At 48.7% G+C, this 22,997-nt stretch overlaps 2 protein-coding genes across 9 annotated transcripts in view; one reads left to right on the forward strand and one right to left on the reverse strand.

Annotated features, from left to right (window-relative positions):
• Positions 1–22,997, forward strand: part of NUP85 (nucleoporin 85) — a 31,066-nt gene that overhangs the window by 6,528 nt on the left and 1,541 nt on the right. For 2 of the 3 annotated variants that reach the window (XM_002827823.4, XM_002827824.6), the window contains 13 exons: positions 855–925; positions 1,927–1,970; positions 4,659–4,728; positions 7,086–7,207; positions 14,005–14,139; positions 14,244–14,366; positions 14,602–14,733; positions 14,954–15,060; positions 20,250–20,333; positions 20,483–20,548; positions 20,738–20,889; positions 21,745–21,862; positions 21,949–22,049. In XM_002827823.4, coding sequence (XP_002827869.3) covers positions 855–925; positions 1,927–1,970; positions 4,659–4,728; positions 7,086–7,207; positions 14,005–14,139; positions 14,244–14,366; positions 14,602–14,733; positions 14,954–15,060; positions 20,250–20,333; positions 20,483–20,548; positions 20,738–20,889; positions 21,745–21,862; positions 21,949–22,049 — 1,325 coding nt within the window. The remainder of the gene's footprint in view (positions 1–854; positions 926–1,926; positions 1,971–4,658; positions 4,729–7,085; positions 7,208–14,004; positions 14,140–14,243; positions 14,367–14,601; positions 14,734–14,953; positions 15,061–20,249; positions 20,334–20,482; positions 20,549–20,737; positions 20,890–21,744; positions 21,863–21,948; positions 22,050–22,997) is intronic. The other variant, XM_024234958.3, reaches the window with a different exon arrangement.
• The window catches only part of GGA3 (golgi associated, gamma adaptin ear containing, ARF binding protein 3), a 33,705-nt gene continuing 27,651 nt past the window's right edge, over positions 16,944–22,997 (reverse strand). For 2 of the 6 annotated variants that reach the window (XM_063717866.1, XM_054535175.2), the window contains one exon: positions 16,944–18,445. In XM_063717866.1, the coding sequence (XP_063573936.1) occupies positions 18,434–18,445 (12 nt within the window). In that variant the 3' untranslated portion in view covers positions 16,944–18,433. Of the gene's footprint in view, positions 18,446–20,326; positions 20,748–22,997 lie in introns of those variants that run through there. The other 4 variants (XM_063717865.1, XM_054535172.2, XR_008514928.2 and 1 more) reach the window with 3 other exon arrangements.

Below are 22,997 nucleotides of genomic sequence, written 5' to 3' on the forward strand. Positions count from 1 at the left end.
GGATTACAGGTGGGTGCCACCACGCCTGGCTAATTTTTGCATTTTTAGTAGAGATAGGGTTTTGTCATTTTGGCCGGGCTGGTCTTGAACTCCTGACCTCAAGTGATCTGCCCACCTCAGCCTCCCAAAGTGCTGGGATTATAGGAGTGAGCCACTGCACCTGGCCTGATTATTGGCTTTAAGGGACTCTGGTGGAGAATATTGGTGAGTTTGAGAAATCTATTGTCACTTCTAGGAAAAAAACATGTCAAAAGTCCTGTAATTCCTTGATGCCAGGGGACCCTGTCTTATTCTTTTTTTTTTTTTTTAGATGGAGTCTCACTCTGTTGCCCAGGCTGGAGTGCAATGGCATGATCTTGGCTCACTGCAACCTCTGCCTGCCGGGTTCAAGAGATTCTCCTGCCTCAGCCTCCCGAGTAGCTGGGATTTTTGTATTTTTAGTAGAGACAGGGTTTCACCAGGTTGGCCAGGCTGGTCTCAAACACCTGACCTCTGGTGATCCGCCCACTTTCACCTCCCGAAGTGCTGGGATTACACGCCTGAGCCACCGGGCCTGGCCAGTAAATATCTTTATGTATCTTTTTTATTTTTTTGAGACAAGGTCTGACCAGTAGATTTCATCTGCAACAATTAATGTCAGTATGGGTTTGTGGATATTAACTTTAGCCCATGGGTTGTTTTGTGGCATTTTATTTTGTTGTCCAAGTTGTTCCAGCTTCAGAAGGTTAGGAGCTCCTTCACAACAGCTCTCCTCTTTCTTTCAGCAAATTTCTACATTTATTTGAGTGTTTCCTTCCTTTGTGGCACTACAAGATGTTCCAGGCTCATCTTGTGTGTTATTTCATTTTTTGTAGATTGGTTCGAGTGAGTAAAAACTACCGATCAGTCATCAGAGCATGTATGGAGGAAATGCACCAGGTTGCAAGTAAGGACTGTGTGTGCGTGTGTGTGTGCATGTGTGCGTGTGCGTGCGTGTGTGTACGTGTGTGTGTGTGCGTGCATGTTGGTATTTTGAGTATGTAATCTATGCATAAATACTGTGAGGTAAAGTTTGATTGATATTCCAATCCAAAACTTACGTTTCCATCTTTCATAATCCTTACTTTTTTGGTAATCATTTAGAGTATTTTTTTTTTTTTTTGAGACTGAGTGTTGCTCTGTCGCCCAGGCTGAGGTGCTGTGGCGTGAACTCAGGTCACTGCAACCTCCACCTCCCAGGTTCAAGCGATTCTCTAGCCTCAGCCTCCTGAGTAGCTGGGACTACAGTTGTACACCACCAAGCCCAGAGTTCTGGGATTACAGGAGTCAGCCACTGTGCCTGGACTATTTTTTTTTTTTTTTTTGAGACAAGGTTGCCCAGGCTGGAGTGCAAAGACACATTATGGCTCACTGCAGTCATGATCTCACCTCCTGGGCTCAAGTGATCTTCCTACCTCATCCTTCCAAGTAGTTGGGACTGCAGGTGTGTACTACCATGCCCAGCTAATTTAAACAATTTTTGTCCCCTCTTTTCCTCAGAGAGACCTTTGTTCTGATAATTTTTTAATTATTTGTAGAGACGAGGTCTCCCTAATTTTTCCAGGCTGTTCTTGAACTCCTGGGCTCAAGAAGTCCTTTGATATCAGCCTCCCAAAGTGTTGGGATGACAGGTGTGAGCCACTGTGCTTGGCATGTCAGAGACCTTTATGGTAGCTGTGTTGCAGTTGAAAGTGCCATTTTGTAACTTGAGGGCCTTTGGTTTGAGAATTGAAGGGATATGAAGCATTAACAACAACAAAAAAATCCATAATTAAAAGAGATTATAATGTCTTTTAATTTTTGTCATTAAAAGAAACAAAGGCTCAAGCCATAGACCCTGGAATATTCAACTATGACAATAAGCCTAAGAGTTCCATTGCTTACTTAAAATGTTTTGTGTTTTGCTAGTTGCTGCTAAAGATCCAGCCAATGGCCGCCAGTTCAGCAGCCAGGTAAGGGGAGTCACCTTTATTGTTTTAGCACGACTGTGTTCTGTGTCCTGGGCACCCACCTGGGGTGGCTTTGCAGTTCCTGTTATGACAGAAGTCTCTTCTTTTCAGGTAGATAGACAGCTCCTTTGGGTGACAGTGATTGTCTTGCCCCCTTCAAGGTGTAGCTCACAAGGAAGTGCTTGTTAAATACTTGAATGAATGTTCGGTTCCTTTTCTTTTTTTCATTTTTTTTTTTTTTTTTGAGATGGAGTCTCGCTGTGTCACCCAGGCTGGAGTGCCCTGGGTTCAAGCATTTCTCCTGTCTCAGCCTCCCGAGTAGCTGGGGTTATAGGTGCGTGCCACACCAAGCCCAGCTACTTTTTGCATTTTTAGTAGAGCTGGGGTTTCACCATGTTGGCCAGGCTGGTCTTGAACTCTTGACCTCAAGTGATCCACCCGCCTTGACCTCCCAAAGTGGCGGGATTACAGGTGTGAGCCACTGTGCTGGCCCTGAATTTTCCATTCTTATGGAACATATATATCCTGACCAAATTGTGTTGAGGGGTTGTCACCTGAAATGGAGAACTAATCTTGTGAGATCACTGCTCGGTCTCATAAACACTACTCACTTCTTGAACTCAACATTTTTTTTTTTTTTTTTTTTTTTGAAAGACAGGGTCTCTCTATGTTGTCAAAGCTGGTCTCGAACTCTTGGGCTCAAGTGATCCTCCTGCCTTGGCCTCCCAAAGTGCTGGGATTACAGGTGTGAGCTGCCACACCTGGCGAAACTCAATTTTTTTTATTTTTTTTTTTTGAGACAGAGTCTCGCTCTGTCACCCAGGCTGGAATGCAGTGGCGCGATCTCGGCTCACTGCAAGCTCCGCCTCCCGGGTTCACGCCATTCTCCTGCCTCAGCCTCCCGAGTAGCTGGGACTACAGGCGCCCGCCACCATGTCTGGCTAATTTTTTGTATTTTTAGTAGAAACGGGGTTTCCCCGTGTTAGCCAGGATGCTCTCGATCTCCTGACCTCGTGATCTGCCTGCCTCGGCCTCCCAAAGTGTTGGGATTACAAGTGTGAGCCACCGCGCCCGGCCAAACTCAACATTTTTACTGAGTTGCAAGTGGCTCTACTTTACTTGGAGCTGGAAGATGACTTACAGTATCTTTTTCCTTAGTAGATGCTTCATATTAGATACTTTTCAAAGTCAGTAGTGACTAGGCAGTAATTCACTGTCTCTGAAGTACCCTTATGTCAAGTCATCAAGGTGTCTGTGGACTGAAGGATGGTGAGGAAGGGAAGCCCGCGTATTCCTAAGGGCAAGGTCCAGGTCTGATTTATTTCAGGGTCTTATATTGGGCTTTCACATTAATAGACTGTTTCCTAAACTTCAGTCCTTGGAATACCAACTTCACAATTCTTGCTCTGTCTACGTGTTTTGTGTCATCTACTGAATATTTTTCTAAATATTGTCTCTTCCTTTTACTCAAATGAAGCACCTTGCTAAAGCATCAGTTCCTCGAGATAGGCTGGGCGCAGTGGCTCACGCCTATAATCCCAGCACTTTGAGAGGGCAAGGTGGGTGGATCTCTTGAGGTTAGGAGTTCGAAACCAGCCTTGCCAACATGGAAACCCTATCTCTACTAAAAATACAATATTTAGCTAGGCGTGGTGGTGTGCGCCTGTAATCCCAGCCACCCGGGAGGCTGAGGCGGGAGAATTGCTTGAACCCTGGAGGCAGAGGTTGCAGTGAGCCGAGATCATGCCACTGCACTCCAGCCTGGCTGACAGAGTGAGACTCTATCTCAAAAAAAAAAAAAAAAAAAAAAAAAAATGCTGGGTGTTGGCCAGGCACGGTGGCTCAAGCCTGTAATCCCAGCACTTTGGGAGGCTGAGGCGGGTGGATCACGAGGTCAGGAGATCGAGACCATCCTGGCTAACGAGGTGAAACCCCGTCTCTACTAAAAATACAAAAAATTAGCTGGGCATGGTGGCAGGCGCCTGTAATCCCAGCTACTGGGGAGGCTGAGGCAGGAGAATCACTTGAACCCGGGAGGCAGAAGTTGCAGTGAGCCGAAATTATGCCACTGTGCTCTAGCTTGGGCAACAAGAGCCAAACTCCATCTCAAAAAATGAATAAATAATAATTGGTGACATGCAAGTTATATTTTTTTCTTTTTTTAAATTTTGAGACAGGGTCTCACTCTTGCCCAGGCTGGAATAGTGGCACGATTATGGCTCACTCAGACTCAACTTCCTGGGCTCAAGTGATCCTCCCAACTCAGCCTCCTGAGTAGCTGAGACTATAGGGATGTGTCACCACACTTGGCCAATTTTTATATTTTTTGTTGAGACAGGATCTTGCCATGTTGCTCAAGCTGGTCTCAAACTCCTAGACTCAAGCATTCCACCTGCCTTGGCCTCCCAAAGTGCTGGGATTACAGGCATGAGCTACTGCACTTGGCCAAGTTATTTTTGTAATGCACAGTAAAATAAAATCACAACCACTAAAATAAAATAATGTTGGTCTCCATCCCACCACCTAACGTCCTCACGCTGGCTCCCCTGTGGGAAATCCTCCAGTAGGATTTCAGTAACCTTTGGGTTAAGGAATAACTGTCATGTGAGTCAAGGTCTGCTTTATCCCTTGGCTCTGAGAGCAAAACTCAGGAATCATTTCGGGTGAAACCTGTCCCCATGTCTTCCTTAGGTCTCCATTTTGTCAGCAATGGAGCTCATCTGGAACCTGTGTGAGATTCTTTTTATTGAAGTGGCCCCAGGTAAGCATGGAATATCTTACCATAATGTCATAGGTGTCCCCTTCCATCTTCTGCTCTTTCCTCATCTTTCCTGTGCGTGGTGATGAGTGTTTTATTCCTGAGAATGTTCTTTCCATCATTATAACCACGGGAAATCGTTAGAAAACACCCAAAGAAACCTGACCATTTTGTCAGGTGCTGCAAAAAGAATCATGCAGAGTGCCTCCAAGAAACCTAAACCCTGACAAGTACTGAGAAATATTAAACTAGTGTGTGAAAGGGGGTGTCAGTGTCAGTCCATCATGGACTGGCCAAGCTAAAGAAAGTTTTGTGAATGTGGGGTGGGATTAGGTGGTGAGAGGCAAAGTCATGTTGGGAATTCTGTCACGAATCATTGGGACAGGGCAACTCTGTGTGTTAACTCTGCCAATGGGTATTAACTCTGCCAATGGGAATTTTTCTGTTGATCTTTTTTTTTTTTTTTTGAGACAGAGTTTTGCTCTTGTTGCCCAGGCTGGAGTGCAATGGCGTGATCTCGTCTCACCGCAGCCTCCACCTCCCAGGTTCAAGCGATTCTCCTGCCTCAGCCTCCTGAGTAGCTGGGATTACAGACATGTGCTGCCACGTCTGGCTAATTTTGTATTTTTAGTGGAGACGAGGTTTCTCCATGTTGGTCAGGCTGGTCTCGAACTCCCAACCTCAGGTGATCTGCCCGCCTCGGTCTCCCAAAGTGCAGGGATTCCACGTGTGAGCCACTGTGCCCAGCTTTCTGTTGATCTTGAATTAAACTGTGGTCAGTATAGTGTCATGGCCTGTATGAGCTCTCTGTGGATCTGCTGCAGCTTTTTTGCATTTCTTTTAAGGATTTATGTTTGCTATTTTCCATAAATGAGTAGTAACCTCTGTGTAGCCCTAGCATTTTATTCATACTCTTGCTAAAGAAGTGAGAAACTTGAAATTAGAGTTGGTTGTTCAGGGGCCTCCCTTCTCCAGTGGATTTTTGAGGAGGTTACAGTTGGCCCTTTGTATCTGCAGGTTCTACATCATGGATACAGAGTGCTGGCTGTACTCTGTCATTTTATTTCATTTTATTTTTATTGATTAATTGAGACAAGTTCTCACTCTGTCACTTAGGCTGGAGTGTGGTGGTACAATCATGGCTATTGCAGTCTGGACCTCCCAGGCTCAAGCGATCCTCCTGTCTCAGCCTCCTGAGTAGCTGGGACTACAGGCACCTGCCACCATGCTAGGCTAATTTTTTGTGTGTATATGCTGGGGGAGGGGAGACAGGGTCTTGCTCTGTCACCCAGGCTAGAGTACAATGGTGTGATCACAGCTTAGCAGCCTTGACTTCCTGGGCTCAAGCAATCCTCCTGCCCAGCCTCCCAAGTAGCTGGGACCACAGGCATGCACCACCACACCCAGCTAATTTTTGTATTTTTTTTGGAGAGGAAATTTCGCTATGTTGCCCAGACTGTTCTTGAACTCTTGGGCTCAAGCAGTCTGCCCATCTTGGCCTCGCAAAATGCTGGGATTATAGGCGTGAGCCACCATTCCTGCGTCGGCTAATTTTTTATTTTTTTTTGTAGAGATGGGGTCTCCCTATGTTGCCCAGCCTAGTGTCAAACTTCTGGGTTCAAGGGATCTGCCTGCCTCAGCCTCCCAAAGTGCTGGGATTACAGACATGAACTACCATGCCCGGCCATATGTTTTGTTTTGTTTTTTGAGAGTCTCACTCTGTCACCCAGGCTGGAGTGCAGTTGTGCGATCTTGGCTCACTGCAACCTCTGCCTCCTGGGTTCAAGCAATTCTGCCTTAGCCACCTGAGTAGCTGGAATTACAGGCATGAGCCACCACGCCCGGCTAATTTTTGTATTTTTAGTAGAGACACGGTTTCACCATGTTGTCCAGGCTGGTCTTGAACTCCTGAGCTTAGATGATCCACCTGCCTTAGCCTCTGAAAGTGCTGGGATTCCAGGTGTGCGCCACCAGCCCCCTGGTCATATGTTTTTATCATCATTGCATACCTGGCTGCTTGCTAGCTAGTCATTGTGGGTTCCTAAACGGCCATTACTTATGTAGCTATTAAGTATTTGTGAAGAATCTGGAGTGTGGGGTGGTGAGGTCTGCATTCCATGTTCACCCCTTTCTGGGGTCAGTTAAAGATGGAGCTGCTTCGCACAGAGGTAATATTTGGTGAAAGTGCATTTGCTTTTTCCTAGCACAGTCCTTCATTCAGGACCATGTGTGTGACTGCTTAAAAGGGATAAACCTATGTAGTCAGCTTGTCTGCCTTAAAGTTCTCTGTTCCTTGGATAAAGGAACTTGCTGCAGATGAAGCTGAGGCTTTTGTGTGTGATGAGAGTCTCTCCTCCCAGCTGGCCCTCTCCTCCTCCATCTCCTTGACTGGGTCCGGCTCCATGTGTGCGAGGTGGACAGTTTGTCGGCAGATGTTCTGGGCAGTGAGAATCCGAGCAAACATGACAGCTTCTGGAACTTGGTAAGACAGGCCGGGCCCCCACCTCCCACCATGTGTTCTACTGTCCCTGGTGCTGCCGGGTGGGTCCGAGGACACCCACTGAGCCTCCAGCAGTAGGCTGGCTTTTGGAGTCTGTTACTATGGAGACTCTTTTGGATCTTTTTTTCCCTGCTCTATGGGAAAGTCTAAAACCGAGGTACCATGTAAGAAAAATAATGCTTTGAAGACTTTCCAGGGTAAAAGGAAATTTGATTTCTTTGTGGATCTAAGGAAGAGAAGACACAAAAAGGAATACAAAACCGTTTTTTTTTTTTTTTTTTTTTTGGAGACAGGGTCTCAGCTGGGTGTGGTGGCTCATGCCTGTAATTCCAGCCAGCACTTTGGGAGGCCAAGTCAGGAATCTCTTGAGCCCAGGAGTTTGAGATTAGCCTGGGCAACAAAGTGAGACCCTCCATCTCAAAATAAATTAATAAATAAAAATATAAAAGAGAAAAGATAGTCTGACTCTGTTCCCCAGGCTGTTGTGCAGTGGCCTGATCTTGCTCACTGCAGCCTCCGCCTCCTGTGTGGTCCTACCACCTCAGCCTCTCAAGTAGCTGGGACCACAGGTGCCAACCACCATGCCTGGCTAATGATATAAAACCAATTGACAGGGGCTGGGGTGCATACGGGGTTGGATATAAATGAGCTTGCACGTTACTTGGGATTATCAATTTCGAAGTCAGCATGTCGTATGTGTGTATATGGATGTATTTTCTATGTGTTAGGTAGTTCCATTCACCTCTGCTGACTGACCCAATTGGGAGGTGGCAGGGAGGAGATGGCTAGTTGACTGGGCTAATGGAAAGTCGATTAAACTTATAAAACCTGAAATTGGGAACAGATTGTGAGGACAAAAAAAAAAAGAAAAGAAAAGAAAACCTGGAATTCGGCCCAGCATGGTGGCTCACAGGAAGTAGTGGGCCAAATGTTTGAGTCTCTGATTGATTCGCTAAGGTTTGTTGTTGTCATTTAGAGACAGGGTTTCGCTTTGCGGCCTGGGCTGGAGTGCAGTGATGCGATCATGGCACAATGCACCTTTGATTTCCTGGGCTTAAGCAATCCTCCTACCTCAGCCTCCTGAGTGGCTGGGACTACAGGCGCACGCCACTACGCCTGGCTAGTTTGATTTTTTGTAGAGGTGAGGTTTCACTGTATTACCCAGGCTGGTCTTGAACTCCTGGGCTCAAGCAATCTTCCCACCTTGGCCTCCCAAAGTGCTGGGATTGCAAGTGTGAGCCGCCATGCCTGGTCATTCACTGAGGATTTATTGAGTCCCTACTGTTTGCAAGGCACCAAGGAGACACCATGACTAAAACAGGCAAAGATTCCTGCCTTTATGGAGTTTATATCCTGTGTGTGGAGACAGAACAGCAACACATAGGCTAGTACCATGTATCCTGGCACATAGTGAAATGCTCTGGCAAGGTGCCAAGAAGGGAGGGGAGGCTGCAAGTGCTGGAGGGGCATCAAAGAAGGCCTCCCTCATGAGAGATTGGAGGTGAGACCTGAAGGAGGTGAGGAGAGCTAGGCTGAAGAAAGCATTCCAGATAGCAGGGCCTGTAGATACTGTGTTCTAGAGCCAGGGTGGGCAGGAGGGGCTGTGCTGTGTAGGGGTAGGTGGGAGGGATTAGCTGGGGAGATAAAGACAGAGAGATACCAGGCCAGGTCTGAGACGGGCCCCTGGGCTGTCACTGAGACTTTAGCTTTTTGCAGCCTACATAGCAGGGTGACTAACAGCATGGTCTGTGGTGCTACACTGCCTGGGTTAGCATTCCAGCTTTGCCTTTTACTAGCCGTGAGGTGGGTTTTTTCTTTTTTGAGACAGAGTCTCTCTCTGTCACCTAGGCTGGAGTGCAGTGGTGTGATCTCAGCTCACTGCAACCTCTGCCTCTGGGGTTCAAGTGATTCTTCTGCCTCAGCCTCCTGAGTAGCTGGGACTACAGGCGCGTGTCACCATACCCAGCTAATTTTTGTATTTTTAGTAGGGATGGGGTTTTACCATGTTGGCCAGGCTGATCTCAAACTCCTGACCTCGTGATTCACCCACCTTGGCCTCCCAAAGTCCTGGGATTACCAGCATGAGCCACCATGCCTGGCCTTTTTTTTTTTTTTTTTTTTTTTTTAAATACGGTTTCACTGTGTTCCCCAGGCTGCAGTGCACAATCAATACTCACTGTAGCCTTGGCCTCCAGGTCTCCAGTGGTCCTCCTACTTTAGCCTCCCAAGTAGCTGGGACCACAGACATGTGCTACCACCACCAGCTAAAGTTTTTATTTATTTATTTATTGAGATGGCGTCTTGCTCTGTTGCCCAGGCTGGAGTGCAGTGGCGCTATCTCAGCTCACTGCAACCTCCGCCTCCCTGGTTCAAGCAGTTCTCCTGTCTCAGCCTACCGAGTAGCTAGGATTATAGGCATACGCCATGATGCCCAGCTGGGTTTTTTTTGTTTTGTTTTGTTTTTTGTATTTTTAGTAGAGATGGGGTTTCATCATGTTGGTCAGGCTGGTCTTGAACTCCTGACCTCAAGTGATTTGCCTGCCTCCCTCCATCCCAGCATCCCAATTTTTTTTTTTTTTTTTTAGCCGGAGTCTTGCTCTGTTGCCCAGGCTGGAGCGCAGTGACACGATCTCCGCTTGCTGCAAGCTCTCCCTCCCGGGTTCACGCCATTCTCCTGCCTCAGCCTCCTGAGTAGTTGGGACCACGGGCGCCCGCCACCACGCCTGGCTAATTTTTTTATTTTGTTTAGTAGAGACGGGGTTTCACCATGTTAGCCAGGATGGTCTCGATCTCCTGACCTCATAATCTGCTTGCCTCGGCCTCCCAAAGTGCTGGGATTACAGGCGTGAGCCGCCCTGCCTGGCTAACCCAATTATTTTTTATTTTTATTTATTTTTTGAGGCAGAGTCTCACTCTGTTGCCCAGGCTGGAGTGCAGTGGGGCGATCTCAGCTGGGATTATAGGCTCTCGCCATCTTGCCTGGCTCTTTTTTTATTTTTAGTAGAGATGGGGTTTCACTGTTTTGGCCAGGCTGGTCTCGAGCTCCTGACCTCAAGTGATCCGCCTGCCTCAGCCTCTCAAAGTGCTGGGATTACAGGCTTGAGCCACCACATCCAGCCAGATTTTTTTATTTTTTGAACTCCTGGCCTCAAGCAGTCCTCTTGCCTTGGCCTCCCAAAGTATTGGGATTACAGGTGTGAGCCACTGTGCCCGGCCACTAGCTGTGAGATCTTGAGTGAGCTACTTAACGGCCTTAAGGGTCCTCATCTGTCCAGTGGAGATAATAATACCTGTCCCATGGGGCTGTTGTGATCATTAGTTAAAGGAACATAAATGTGGGTGAAGTAGTTGACACGGCTGATGCACAGTAAAAGCTAGTCTTTTACTTCTAAGCCATGTGGGGTGAGGAGGCATGGGAGAGCTGAGCAGAGGAAGCCCGAGATCTTACTTAGGTTCCCAAAGGCTGTCCTGGCTGCCATGTTGAGACTACAGCAAGGATGGAAACAGGCCAGTCTGGATTCTGCTGTACTAAGCCAGGCAAAAGATGGTGGTGGTGTAGGCTGGCTATGTTTGAAGAGAGTTGATGGGGTTTGCTGATGGATTGATTTGATGGGGGCATGCAAGAAATAGAAGAATGTGGGAGGATGAGGTTGGTGAATTGGAGGCAAACTGGTATTTAATTTTAGACATGTTTCTTTCGTGTGTGTGGTTTTTTTTTTTTTTTTTTTTTTGAGACAGAGTTTCTGTTGCCCATGTTGGAGTGCAGTGGTCGGATTACAGCTCACTGCAGCCTTGACCGCCTAAGCTCAGGTGATCCTCCCCACCTCAGCCTCCCAAGTAGCCAGGACTACAAAGGCGTGCCACCACGTCCAGCTAATTTTTGTATTTGTAGTGGAGACGGGGTTTTGCCATGTTGTCCAAGCTGGTCTAAAACTCCTGGGCTCAAGCAATCCACCCTCCTTGGCTTCCCAAAGTGTTGGGATTACAGGTGTGAGGCACCATGCCTGTCCGACAGGTTACGTTTTAAGATGCCTATTCAAGATCCAAGTGGAGATGTTGACTAGGCACTTGGATATACAAAGCTGGAATTCAGACAAGGAAGTTTGGGCTAGAGAGGAAAAGTTGGGAGTTATCAGTATGTATCTGTATATATATTTTTTATTATTTTATTTTATTATTATTATTTTTTTTGAGATAGAGTTTTGCTCTTGTTGCCTAGGCTGGAGTGCAGTGCCTTGAATACTGAATTAGTGAATATCGAACCATTGCTCCTAGGGGAAATACAAGGTTAGGTTCCTGCAAGCCTTTGGTCTCATTTTGTTCAACCAGTCAATATATAACTGATCACTTATTTTATGTGTGTGTCTGTTTAGAGACAACTTACTTGACATAATATTGTTGATTCATTAACAATGAAGTCGGCCAGGCGCAGTGGCTCACGCCTGTAATCCCAACACTTTGGGAGGCCGAGGCGGGCGGATCACGAAGTCAGGAGATCGAGACCATCCTGGCTAACACAGTGAAACCCCATCTCTACTAAAAATACAAAAAATTAGCTGGGCATTGTGGCAGGCGCCTGTAGTCCCAGCTACTCGGGAGGCTGAGGGAGGAGAATGGCGTGAACCTGGGAGGTGGAGCTTGTAGTGAGCCGAGATCGCGCCACTGCACTCCAGCCTGGGCGACAGCAATGTCTCAAAAAAAAAAAAAGGAAAGAACTCAGGGCCAACAGCACTATAATTCGTGTCTGAATGAAGCTTATCTAACACCTCCCATAGTTCTTGCACTTAGCAACACTAGAAAGCACTTCAGTACTACACGTGTGGACCCAAGAAAATGTACAAAAATGAAAAAAATGTGGCACTAACTGCATCACGATAAAGCCTTGTTTAGTGTGTGTCAAGCAACTCAATATTCTTGCCACTCTGAATTTTGATTTGAAAGTACCACAAATACTGATTTGGGGGTTACGGATAAATTTTAGTGAGTAGGCAGATTCAGAGATAAAGACTGAACAGTGAAGACTATTTGCATTGAGTGTATATTTTATTTTATTTTATGTTATGTTATGTTATTTTTGAGATGGAGTCTCACTCTGTCACCCAGGCTGGGGTGCAGTGGCGTGATCTTGGCTCACTGCAACCTCTGCCTCCCGGGTTCAACTGATTCTCGTTCCTCAGCCTCCCGAGTAGCTGGGACTACAGGCATGCACCATCACGCCTGGCTAATTTTTGTATTTTTAGTAGAGACAGGGTTTCACCATGTTGGCCAGGCTGGTCTCAAACTCCTGACCTCAGGTGATCCACCCGTCTCGGCCTCCCAAAGTGCTGGGATTACAGACGTGAGCCACCACGCCTGGCCTGAGTGTATTTATTTTACATATTTATATTTGAACTGAAACTTTTATGAACCATTTTATTTAATGCATTCTGATATTTTCTATTATTTCATTTTAATTTTTTTCCAAACAAAACTTCTCACATATTTATTATTGAACCAACCTATTGTAGAGCTTATAATCAGAGAAAAATGATTTTCTCAACAAAGTATGTCCACCTTTCCAGATAGTGGTGACAGTTTCAGCTTGCTGTGATAAGATGATAGTCTTACGTGTAGACTCATCTCATGTGTAATTCCTGGCAGACCCAGCTTGGTTCTTCTTCAGTCCCTCCTCTTGGGGTTGTAGCTAACTGTATTAGCAGTTTTGTTTTATTTTTTTTTGTTTTGTTTTTTTGAGATGGAGTCTCACTCTGTCGCCCAGGCTGGAGTGCAGTTGCACAATCTCAGCTCACTGCAACCTCCGCCTCCCAGATTCAAGCGATTCTCCTGCCTTAGCCTCCCAAGTAGCTGGGACTACAGGCGCCCGCCACCACGCCTGGCTAATTTTTTGTATTTTTAGTAGAGATGGGGTTTCCCATGTTAACCAGGATGGTCTTGATCTTCTGACTTTGTGATCTGCCCGTCTTGGCCTCCCAAAGTGCTGGGATTACAGGTGTGAGCCACCACGCCTGGCCCTGTATTACCAGTTTTAATCTGAATCCACTGGTGAATGGGACGATTTTGCTTTTGTTTCTTGGCTAGGAACTGCATGATCCTGGATGTTTTGTGAGAAGACGGTGGGAGAAATAATCAACAGCACACACCATGATGGTGGAGAAGGGGTGGGGGGAAGCGGGTAGAGGAACATGTTTTTCTGTTTCTTTTATTTTTGAAAAGCTGGGGCTGGGCATGGTGGCTCACGCCTGTAATCCCAACACTTTGGGAGGCTGAGGCGGGGAATCACTTGAGGTCAGGAGTTAGAGACCAGCCTGGCCAATATGGTGAAACCCCATCTCTACTAAAAACACAAAAATTAGCTGGGCGTGGTGGCATGCGCCTGTAATCTCAGCTACTTGGGAGGCTGAGACAGGAGAATCGCTTGAACCCGGGAAGTGGAGGTTGCAGTGAGCCGAGATTATGACATTGCACTTCAGCCTGGGCAACAAGAGTGGAACTCTGAAAAAAACAAAAACAAACAAACAAAAAGGTGGTCACAGGCTATAATGGACTACAGCTGGCTGCTTGAAAAACATAGTGGAGGTGACAAAGCCATGAGATTGGATGTGATAGATTACTTCTGGAGGGAAAGAGCCATCATTCTTCCCAGGGCAGACTCAGGGGCAGAAAGAAGCCTATGTGTGAGGAGTTAAAAAGCCAAAGTGTGGGGTGAGAGGACTGGCCTCCTCACACCTTGGCAGGGCCAGGCCTCCTGCCAGTGCTCATGGGCCCGGATCTCCTCCCAGGTGACCATCTTGGTGCTGCAGGGCCGGCTGGATGAGGCCCGACAGATGCTCTCCAAGGAAGCTGACGCCAGCCCCGCCTCTGCAGGCATATGCCGAATCATGGGGGACCTGATGAGGACAATGCCCATTCTCAGTGTACGTGGGGGTGGCTTTGCTCTGCTGGGTCACAGGAGATGCATGATTCACTAAATATAAAGGGTTTGGATGGGATGACGTCTCATGGCCGGTCTCTCCCTTAGCCCGGGAACACCCAGACACTGACAGAGCTGGAGCTGAAGTGGCAGCACTGGCACGAGGAATGCGAGCGGTACCTCCAGGACAGCACATTCGCCACCAGCCCTCACCTGGAGTCTCTCTTGAAGGTCTGGGAAGCAGTTCAGATTGCATCCATGTTGGCTTCCTGTGGGGGCTGTGGCATCCAGTGCAGCAGTGGCAGGAGCTTGTTCCTCCTCGGATAGGGCTGTCTGTTGCTCTGCCGTGATGGCGAGAGCTTTCAGACTAGTTGAAATCCAGTGCCCTTAGCTGAGAGCAGGCGCATGATGGAGAAGGTACCCCTGAGAGGAGGACAGAGTTCAGCACAAATGTCTCTCTCCTCAGATTATGCTGGGAGACGAAGCTGCCTTGTTAGAGCAGAAGGAACTTCTGAGTAATTGGTATCATTTCCTAGTGACTCGGCTCTTGTACTCCAATCCCACAGTAAAACCCATTGATCTGCACTACTACGCCCAGGTGAGTGAGCTCGGGGAGGGCAAGGGTGGGGGTAGGAGTCCTGGGGGTGCCCTGATGGGTCATTCTCTTTGAATTCCTCCCTGAGGAACAGGAAGACCCTTTCCTTTGGCCCTTAGTGAAAGAACATGGCACCCTTCTCTGGGGTTCCTTATACAGCAGCCCTGCCTGCCCCGAGTCTCTGCTTCCATCCTCGGGATTGAGTGTCATCACCTTTCCACAGTCCAGCCTGGACCTGTTTCTGGGAGGTGAAAGCAGCCCAGAACCCCTGGACAACATCTTGTTGGCGGCCTTTGAGTTTGACATCCATCAAGTAATCAAAGAGTGCAGGTAGGATCTCTCCCACCCCCCACTGTAACCATTTTTAGGTGTACAAATATCACCACCTTGCGTTTCTAGAGTGGCCTGTTCCTTCCTTACCCTTCTTCCCTCAGACCTGCTATCTTAGTCCATCTCACGCTGATATTACAGAATACCTGAGACCGGGTAATTTATAAAGAAAAAGATATTTTCTCATAGTTCTGGAGGCTAGGAAGTCCAGGATCAAGGCACTGGCAATGTTGCTGGTGAGGGCTGCTCTCTGCTTCCAGCATGGCACCTTGAACACTGTGTTCTCATGTGGTGGAAGGGCAAGAAGGACAAACTCCCTTCGTCAAGTCGCTTTATAAGGGCACTCAATCCCATTCATGAGGGAGGAGTCCTCCTGGCCTAATCACCTCTTAGAGGCCCTACCTCTTAATACCATCGCATTGGCAAAACTGGGGTTTTAGAGGGGACCCCTTCAAACCATAGTATCTGCTCCCCTGCTTGACTTGCCACAGGTAGATAATGGCTTTTCTCTGGGTGAGCTTAGGGACTTCCTGGAGGCTTGAGGGCTACCATATACATAACTGTTTCCATTTCAGGGATGTTTATTTAAAATAACATTGTGGGAAACTACTTTGACATTTAAAATCTAGAAAAAGCCAGCAAGCCTGTTTCTTGGCACCTAATGGACACGTAGTCACCTTATGGGGTGGCGTGTTCCAAGAGTCTCACTCCAGTGATGTGAGCTACCGAACCACTGGGCTTGAGGCTGGGTATTATTCGGAATTTCCAGCCCTCTGTCCAAAAGAGGGTGTTCTATGATTGCACTGAATCTTTAGCAAGGCAGGAAAGGGAGTGCCAAACATAATGAATCAAAGGTAAACCTTTCCAGAACTCTCCATATATGGTAAGTCAGAAAGAAGGTCCCCTTCCTTCTTGTGCACCCTGGATGGTGGGCATTGCACTGAAGACCTGCTGGGAAGGGAGGAAGTGGGTAATGGCAGAAGATGGCCTTGATCAGGTGTCAGATTCACTGACCTCAACTGGCTCTTTGTAGATCTGGGCATGGGAAGAGTTTCCTTCACCCTACCTGCTCTTCTTGTTTTGGCCAAAAGAATGCCAGGGCTTCAAGAAAATGATACTAGATTTGGGGAATGAAAAACAAGTTTTTTGTGTGTTTGTTTCTGGGTTTTTTTTTGTGAGACAGAGTTTCGCTCTTGTCACCCAGACTGGAGTGCAGTGGCGTGATCTCGGCTCACTGCAACCTCTGCCTACTGGGTTCCAGCGATTCTACTGCCTCAGCCTCCCAAGTAGCTGGGATTACAGGTGTCCGTCACCACGCCCAGCAAATTTTTGTGTTTTTCAATAGAGACAGGGTTTCACCATGTTGCCTAGGCAGGCTGGTCTGGAACTCCTGACCTCAGGTGATCTGCCCATCTCGGCCTCCCAAAGTGCTGGGATTACAGGCGTGAGCCACCGCACCCTGTCAAGTTTTTTTTTTTTTTTTTTTTTGAAACAGGGTCTCACTTTATCACCCGGGCTGGAGTGCAGTGGAGTGGTCTCAGCTCACTGCAGCCTTGACCTCCTGGGTTCAAGTGATCCTCTTGCCTCAGCCTTCCAGGTAGCTGGGACTACAGGTGTGTGCCACCATGCCTGGCTAATTATTATTATTTTTTTTTGGAGAGATGAGGTTTCACTTTGTTGCCCAAGCTGGTCTTGAACTCGTGAGTTCAAGCGATCTGCCTGTCTGGGCCTCCCACAGTGCTAGGATTACAGGCGTAAGCCACCATGCCCGGCCTAAAAGTCAAGTTTTGTGTCAATATTTTCACAGGCCTGTAAACATCGTGAGAAGTCCCTGCATGGAGGAATTAGTGAGAATAACTTAAAAACACACAAACACACCATCATTTGGCTTTGTTGGTGTCTCTGCCCATAGTTGAGTATTCTAAATTTCCTGTGCTATAACAGTGAGTGAGTTTCACTAGGGCTTCCTTTATAAGCTGTATCTGGATTTTTAGGAATAGAACAGATTTGAGCAGAACAAGTCTCTTGGATGCAGGGAGTATAAAAGGGGAAAGCATCCTGCTGTTTCCAGTGGCAGAAGAGAAAGAGAAGTACCAATGAAGAGGGGTGAACAACATCACTCTCGTGCCGGACGCAGACAAGGAAGGATTAGGCTTGCAGTCCCCCAGTCTCAGCCTCTCTCCACTCTCACAAGCAGGAAGGGATCTGAGCTCTGTTAGTGGGAAATCTTGGAGTTTGCATTTCTCTGATCGCGAGGCTACCTCCTGTCCTGTTTTGAAAGAGGAACAGAAAAGAGAGCTTGTCCCAGGAATTGTGAAATGGGCTGCAATGTCTTCAGAGGCAGTAGCAGTTTTAGGAAGTGTGCCCTCCTGGCTCTGGGGAAAGGTTGAATTAGGGTCTTGTGGGCACTTGTTTTCTCATGGGATGTATCAGTCAGACCCATGCACAGTTCTGGGCGGCAGGGAAGTGTGTCTCTTTCTGGACTTGAGCCAGTGGGCTGTTGGCATGCTTTTTTAAAGGCATTAGAAAGAAGGTTTCTTTCTTTTTTTTCCTTTCCTGTTCACACCACCTTCATATGAACATGGAGAAGGGAGGTTTCTAAGTGGGCCCCTGATTTACTCCTATGTCAATAATCGTGCCAGACCCTAAGGGGCAGAAAAGGCAGCCAGGGGATCCTGACTCAGAGGCTGTAGTTCCTCAGCCCTGCTAAAGGGCCAGGGGTTTGTCTCTCAGTGCCTGGGTGGGCACGCTTGACTGCTAACCCCTCAGCTGAAAGGAGATGGCAGGAGTCCTCCACAGGGTCCCTTCTTCCCTCCTGGCTTACAGCTTCCTCTGAAGACGGGCCAGTTCCTTGCTATCTGGCAAGAGGAAACAGCTGGGGTGCACTTCACTGGGAGTTGGGCGAGATGTCGGCAGTTTCCTGGTGCCCTTCAAGTCCTCCAAAAGTATCGAGCTAAAAGGTGACAAGTCTTCCTTCAATAACCAAGAAGAGTTCCAGCTTAATGTCTGCTGAATCTAGAATCTTCTGACTTGTATTTTGGCCCAGCCCACAACCTTGGATGCAGGGTGCAGCAGTGTTTACAAACCTCACACCCCATTTCCAGAATAGCAGGCAGAGGCACTGGAGCTTTGATTACTCCAGAGCCCCCAAAGAGCAAGATGGGGCCTGGGGAAGGAGTTGACAGTAACCTTAGTACAGGACAAACAGCTCATTTGGGGCTACAGTTGCTCAGAGGGGTCACCTTCACCGTAGCTGGTCTTCCCAACTCCACAGCGTTCTCTCGTTTTCAGCAGAGGACTACTTTGGAGCTGATAATTAGGCCTTTCCCGCCTTGAATGTTAAGGATGCCCGCCTGCTCTGTGTCTCGGCTGCTCACTCAGAATCCTTCAGAGAGACAGAGAGAGACAGTGTGTGAGAGTGGGAGTGTGTGCGTGTGTGATCTAAGACCTGTGTGGTTCAGGCCTGCTGGGCCCTGTAGGGAGACTGTGGTGGCCTTGTGCAGCACTATGTCTGGTCTCCGTCACTTGAGTTGTGTTGTTAGTTCTCTGCTCTCAGTGCTTGCTGCCTTCCAGCCTTGGAGGCTGCTGGATCCTTTGGGAAGACACCGGGCACCGTCTCAGCCCTTCCTTGCACTTGCGGGTGGCTTTCGTGCAGGCTATAAGGCTTTGGCTCCCTTAGCCTGGGTCCCCTAGAGCCTTTTCACTGGCTTCTCTAATGGTTTCGACATAACCATCAGCTAGAAATCTGGGTAGCAGCAGCTGTTTTGGGAAGCTGAGGTGTCCTTTCCCCTGGCCCAGCCCACTCCGTCCCATTTTTTTCCCCAGCTTTATTGAGGTGTGATTAACAAAGTAGTATGTATTTAAGGTGTACAACATTTTTTTTTTTTTTTTTTTTCTGAGACAGAGTCTTGCCCTGTCACTCAGGCTGGAGTGTGGTGGCGCGATCTCAGCTTACTGCAACCTCTGCCTTCTGGGCTCAAGCGATCTTCTGCCTCAGCCTTCTGAGTAGCTGGGACCACAGGCACACGCCACCACGCCCAGCTAACTTTTGTATTTTTGGTGGAGATGGGGTTTTGCCATCTTGGCCAGGCTGGTCTTGAACTCCTGAGCTCAAGTGATCCACCCGCCTCAGCCTCTCAAAGTGTTGGGATTACAGGAGTGAGCCACTGCACCCGGCCAAGGTGTAACAACATGTTTTTTTTTTTGTTTTTTTTTTTTTTGAGATGGAGTCTCACTTTGTCACCCAGGCCGGAGTGCAGTGGCGCGATCTTGTCTCACTGCAAGCCCCGCCTCCTAGGTTCACGCCATTCTCCTGCCTCAGCCTCCAGAGTAGCTGGGACTACAGGTGTCCACCACAACATCTGGCTAATTTTTTGTACTTTTAGTAGAGATGGGGTTTCACCATGTTAGCGAGGATGGTCTCGATTTCCTGACCTCGTGATCCTCCCACCCCAGCCTCCCAAAGTGCTGGGATTACTGATGTGAGCCACCGTGCCCGGCCAACAACAGGTTTTGATAGACGTATACATTGTGAAATTAAGCTAGTGAGCACATCCGTCACCTCACATAGTGACCCTTTTGGTGTGCGTGTGGTGAGAACATTCAAAAGCTACTTTCCAGCTGGGTGTGGTAGCGCATGCCTGTAATCTCAGCTACTGAAGAGACTGAGGCATGAGAATTGCTTGAACCTGGGAGGCAGAGGTTGCAATGAGTCGAGATCTCACCAGTGCACTCCCGTCTGGGTGACACAGCAAGACTCCATCTCAACTACTTTCTGAGCAATTTTCTTTTGGTTTTTTTGAGATACGGTTGTGCTCTCTCACCCAAGTTGGAGTGCAGTGGCGTGATCTCAGCCGATTGCAGCCTCTGCTTCCCAGGCTCAAGCAATCCTCCCACCCCAGCTTCTCGAGTAGCTGGGATTACAGGTGTGTGCCACCATGCCTGGCTAATTTTTGTATTTGTAGAGGTGGGGTTTCGCCATGTTGCCCAGGCTGGTCTTAAATTCCTGGGCTCAGGTGATCTGCCTGCCTTGGCCTCCCAAAGTACTGGGATCACGGGCATGAGCTACCATCACGCCCGGCCCCATCTCTTTGAGGGACAGGACATGTGGGGTTCTTGCTCACCCCCACTCTTGTGGGACACGGCCTGTGCCCTGATTTTCCTTCTTGCCTTGGTGTCTGAATCTGCAGCATCGCCCTGAGCAACTGGTGGTTTGTGGCCCACCTGACAGACCTGCTGGACCACTGCAAGCTCCTCCAGTCACACAACCTCTAGTAAGTGGCCTGGAGGCGCCGATCCTCCTCTTCTTACCACCAAGCCCTCGAGGGTGGGGTGAACTGAATGCCTGAAAGGGAGGTTGGGCTAAGGGGGCCCTGAAGAGGGCAGGCCAGGAGTCTTGGTCTTTTGTTATGTTTTATTCCAGTTTCGGTTCCAACATGAGAGAGTTCCTCCTGCTGGAGTACGCCTCGGGACTGTTTGCTCATCCCAGGTAGGAAGGACCCCATGGGTGCGGGCTATGCGGGTGCTCTTCAGCATGCGGATGCCATTGGAGCTTGGACTGTTCTCTCCCAGTTGGCTCCCTGAAGGCTTCGGAAGGGTGGGTGAAAGGGAGCTGCAGGTGCCAGTCCTCGGAGCCATGAGGCAGCACCTCATGCCTGTCCTCCTCGAACCTTTGCAGCCTGTGGCAGCTGGGGGTGGATTACTTTGATTACTGCCCCGAGCTGGGCCGAGTCTCCCTGGAGCTGCACATTGAACGGATACCTCTGAACACCGAGCAGAAAGCCCTCAAGGTGCTGCGGATCTGTGAGCAGCGGCAGATGACTGAACAAGGTGAGCTGGCCCTGCTCCCAGCCTACCATCTGTGGGACGCGGGAGTCAGGGGATCCTGAGGTCACACTTTATGCCTACCCCAGCCATCCTCCTCCTCACAAGCCACACTGGCGACTTGGGGCTGTGGACGCCAAGAGGTAAACTAAGAGATGGGATAATTATTTGGGAGGGACAGGAAAGCTAGGGATCCACTGGAACCCAGACAAAATCTACACGCCACCTGGAAAGGCCTGAGCCGCCCCTTTTCTCACACACTTGATTCCACGAGGTCAGGGCTGGGGTTGGCGCTGTTTCTCTGTCCAGGTGGGTTGCTATTGCTAGCTCAGCCTGGCTCAGTGGGGAAGCAGTGCTGGAGGTGGCTCCAGAAAAGCAGAGAGAGTGGAATGAGGATGACCAAGTCTGCCCCTTCCTTTCTCCCCTCACTGTTGAGTGATGTAAACATGAGTTATTACCCTGCAGAGAGGCAGTTGCATGTTCACGACTATTTGTGAAAGCGTATGGTATTCACGATCCACAGGAAGATGTGATTTGAGGCATCTGGAGAGGTAATAGAAGAGCTGACACGTAGGGAGAAAAAAAAATAGAAGAGCTGACATGTAGGGAGCAACATTTTGCTACCCTTGAAGCCACACACACTCATAGAGCCAGTCTTGCCGTGATGGGCACTTACACTCTTAGCAGATCCCAGACACTGTTAATCAGCCTGAGTTTCTAGCTCTGCCGATCCAGCTGCATTTAGAGCCCAAAGAGTGGCTCTGCAGTGGAGTGAGGCTGTGAGGCCACTCCGGTCCCCACGGGGCTCAGGAATGGAGTGATTTGTGGAGTGAAAGCCGTTTACCTTTTTTCCCCTGAAAGTTCGCAGCATTTGTAAGATCTTAGCCATGAAAGCTGTCCGCAACAATCGCCTGGGTTCTGCCCTCTCTTGGAGCATCCGTGCTAAGGATGCCGCCTTTGCCACACTCGTGTCAGACAGGTGGGTGCCGCTAGTGTTGGCTTCCCAGGGACTGGGTGGTTGAGGTGGGCCTGAGACTGCTGCTCTGATTGGGCCGGGCCCTGCAGGTTCCTCAGGGATTACTGTGAGCGAGGCTGCTTTTCTGATTTGGATCTCATTGACAACCTGGGGCCAGCCATGATGCTCAGTGACCGACTGACATTCCTGGGTGAGTCTCTGGGTTTTGTGCCCTGTGCTTTGGGCACAAGTGGGTAGTTGGGGAGGTTACAGGGATCATGTCAGACTTCTCCCAGTGCTTCCTTCATATATTCCCATTGCATCAGTGGTCCCAGAAACATCCTCCGTCATGTCCAGGATCATGAGTTTGGCTGTTACATCTCCTTAGTGCCTCCATGTTTTTCTTTCTTTCTTTTTTTTTGAGACAGAATCTTACTCGCTCTGTGGCCCAGGCTGCCAGGCTCACTGCAACCTCCACCTCCTGACTTCAAGCAATTCTCGTGCCTCAGCCTCCCAAGTAGCTGGGATTACAGGCATGCGGAACCACGCCTGGCTGATTTTTGTATTTTATTTATTTTTTTGGGACAGAGTCTCACTCTGTCACCCAGGCTGGAGTGCAGTGGCGTGATCTCAGCTCACTGCAGCCCCCAGGTCCCGGGTCCAAGCGATTCTTTTGTCTCAGCCTCCCAAGTAGCTGGGACTACAGGCGCACGCTACCACGCCTGGCTAATTTTTTGTATTTTTAGTAGAAATGGGGTTTCACCGTGTTAGCCAGGATGGTCTTGATCTCCTGACCTTGTGATCCGCCTGCCTCGGCCTCCCAAAGTGCTGGGATTACAGGCGTGAGCCACCGCACCCCGCCTAATTTTTGTATTTTTAGTAGAGATGGGGTTTCACCACGTTGGCCAGGCTGGCCTGGAACTCCTGACCTCAAGTGATCCGCCCGCCTCGGCCTCCCAAAGTGCTGGGATTACAGGTGTGAGCTACTGTGCCTGGCCAGTGCCTCCATTTTTTTTTTTTTTTTGAGACGGAGTCTCACTCTGTCACCCAGGCTGGAGTGCAGTGGTATGATCTTGGCTCACTGCAACCTCCACCTCCCGGGTTCAAGCCATTCTTCCTCCTCAGCCTCCTGAGTAGCTGGGACTACAGGTGCATACCA

This window comes from Pongo abelii, chromosome 19 (genome assembly GCF_028885655.2).
Source record: "Pongo abelii isolate AG06213 chromosome 19, NHGRI_mPonAbe1-v2.0_pri, whole genome shotgun sequence".
NCBI lineage: Eukaryota > Metazoa > Chordata > Mammalia > Primates > Hominidae > Pongo > Pongo abelii.